Below are 394 nucleotides of genomic sequence, written 5' to 3' on the forward strand. Positions count from 1 at the left end.
AAAGCGGAAGGAAACTCACTTGGATTGGTTGATCGTATTCGATTTGTTGAACTTGAGGTAAACCATTGGATAGACGTTCCAAGTTGTATCTGGCAACAATTTGTTGGAGGTAGGTGTAGAAAATTTCCCCACGGAAACCAAAGCCATTGTTGTAGTTGTTGTTGTTTTGGTTGTTGAAGTTGTTGTTGTTATTGTAGTTGTTGTTGAAGTTGTTTTGGTTGTCGTTGTTATTGTAGTTGTTGTTGTTGTTATTGTAGTTGTTGTTATTGTTGTTGTTGAAGTTGTTTTGGTTGTTGTAGTTGTTTTGGTTGTTGTAGTTGTTATTGTAGTTGTACCCATTGTTGTTGTTATTGTAGTTGTTGTTGAAGTTGTTTTGGTTGTTGTAGTTGTATCC

At 35.5% G+C, this 394-nt stretch overlaps 1 protein-coding gene across 1 annotated transcript in view; it reads right to left on the minus strand.

The window, feature by feature from the left end:
- Positions 1 to 7: 7 nt before the first annotated feature.
- The window catches only part of LOC113472516 (probable serine/threonine-protein kinase DDB_G0267514), a gene marked incomplete at its 3' end in the record, with an annotated part of 5,897 nt that continues 5,510 nt past the window's right edge, over positions 8 to 394 (minus strand). Inside the window, exon 2 of the mRNA XM_026832291.1 lies at positions 8 to 273. Within this exon, the coding sequence (XP_026688092.1) occupies positions 8 to 273 (266 nt within the window). The remainder of the gene's footprint in view (positions 274 to 394) is intronic.

This window comes from Diaphorina citri, unplaced genomic scaffold (genome assembly GCF_000475195.1).
Source record: "Diaphorina citri unplaced genomic scaffold, Diaci psyllid genome assembly version 1.1 scaffold5901, whole genome shotgun sequence".
Lineage (NCBI taxonomy): Eukaryota > Metazoa > Arthropoda > Insecta > Hemiptera > Psyllidae > Diaphorina > Diaphorina citri.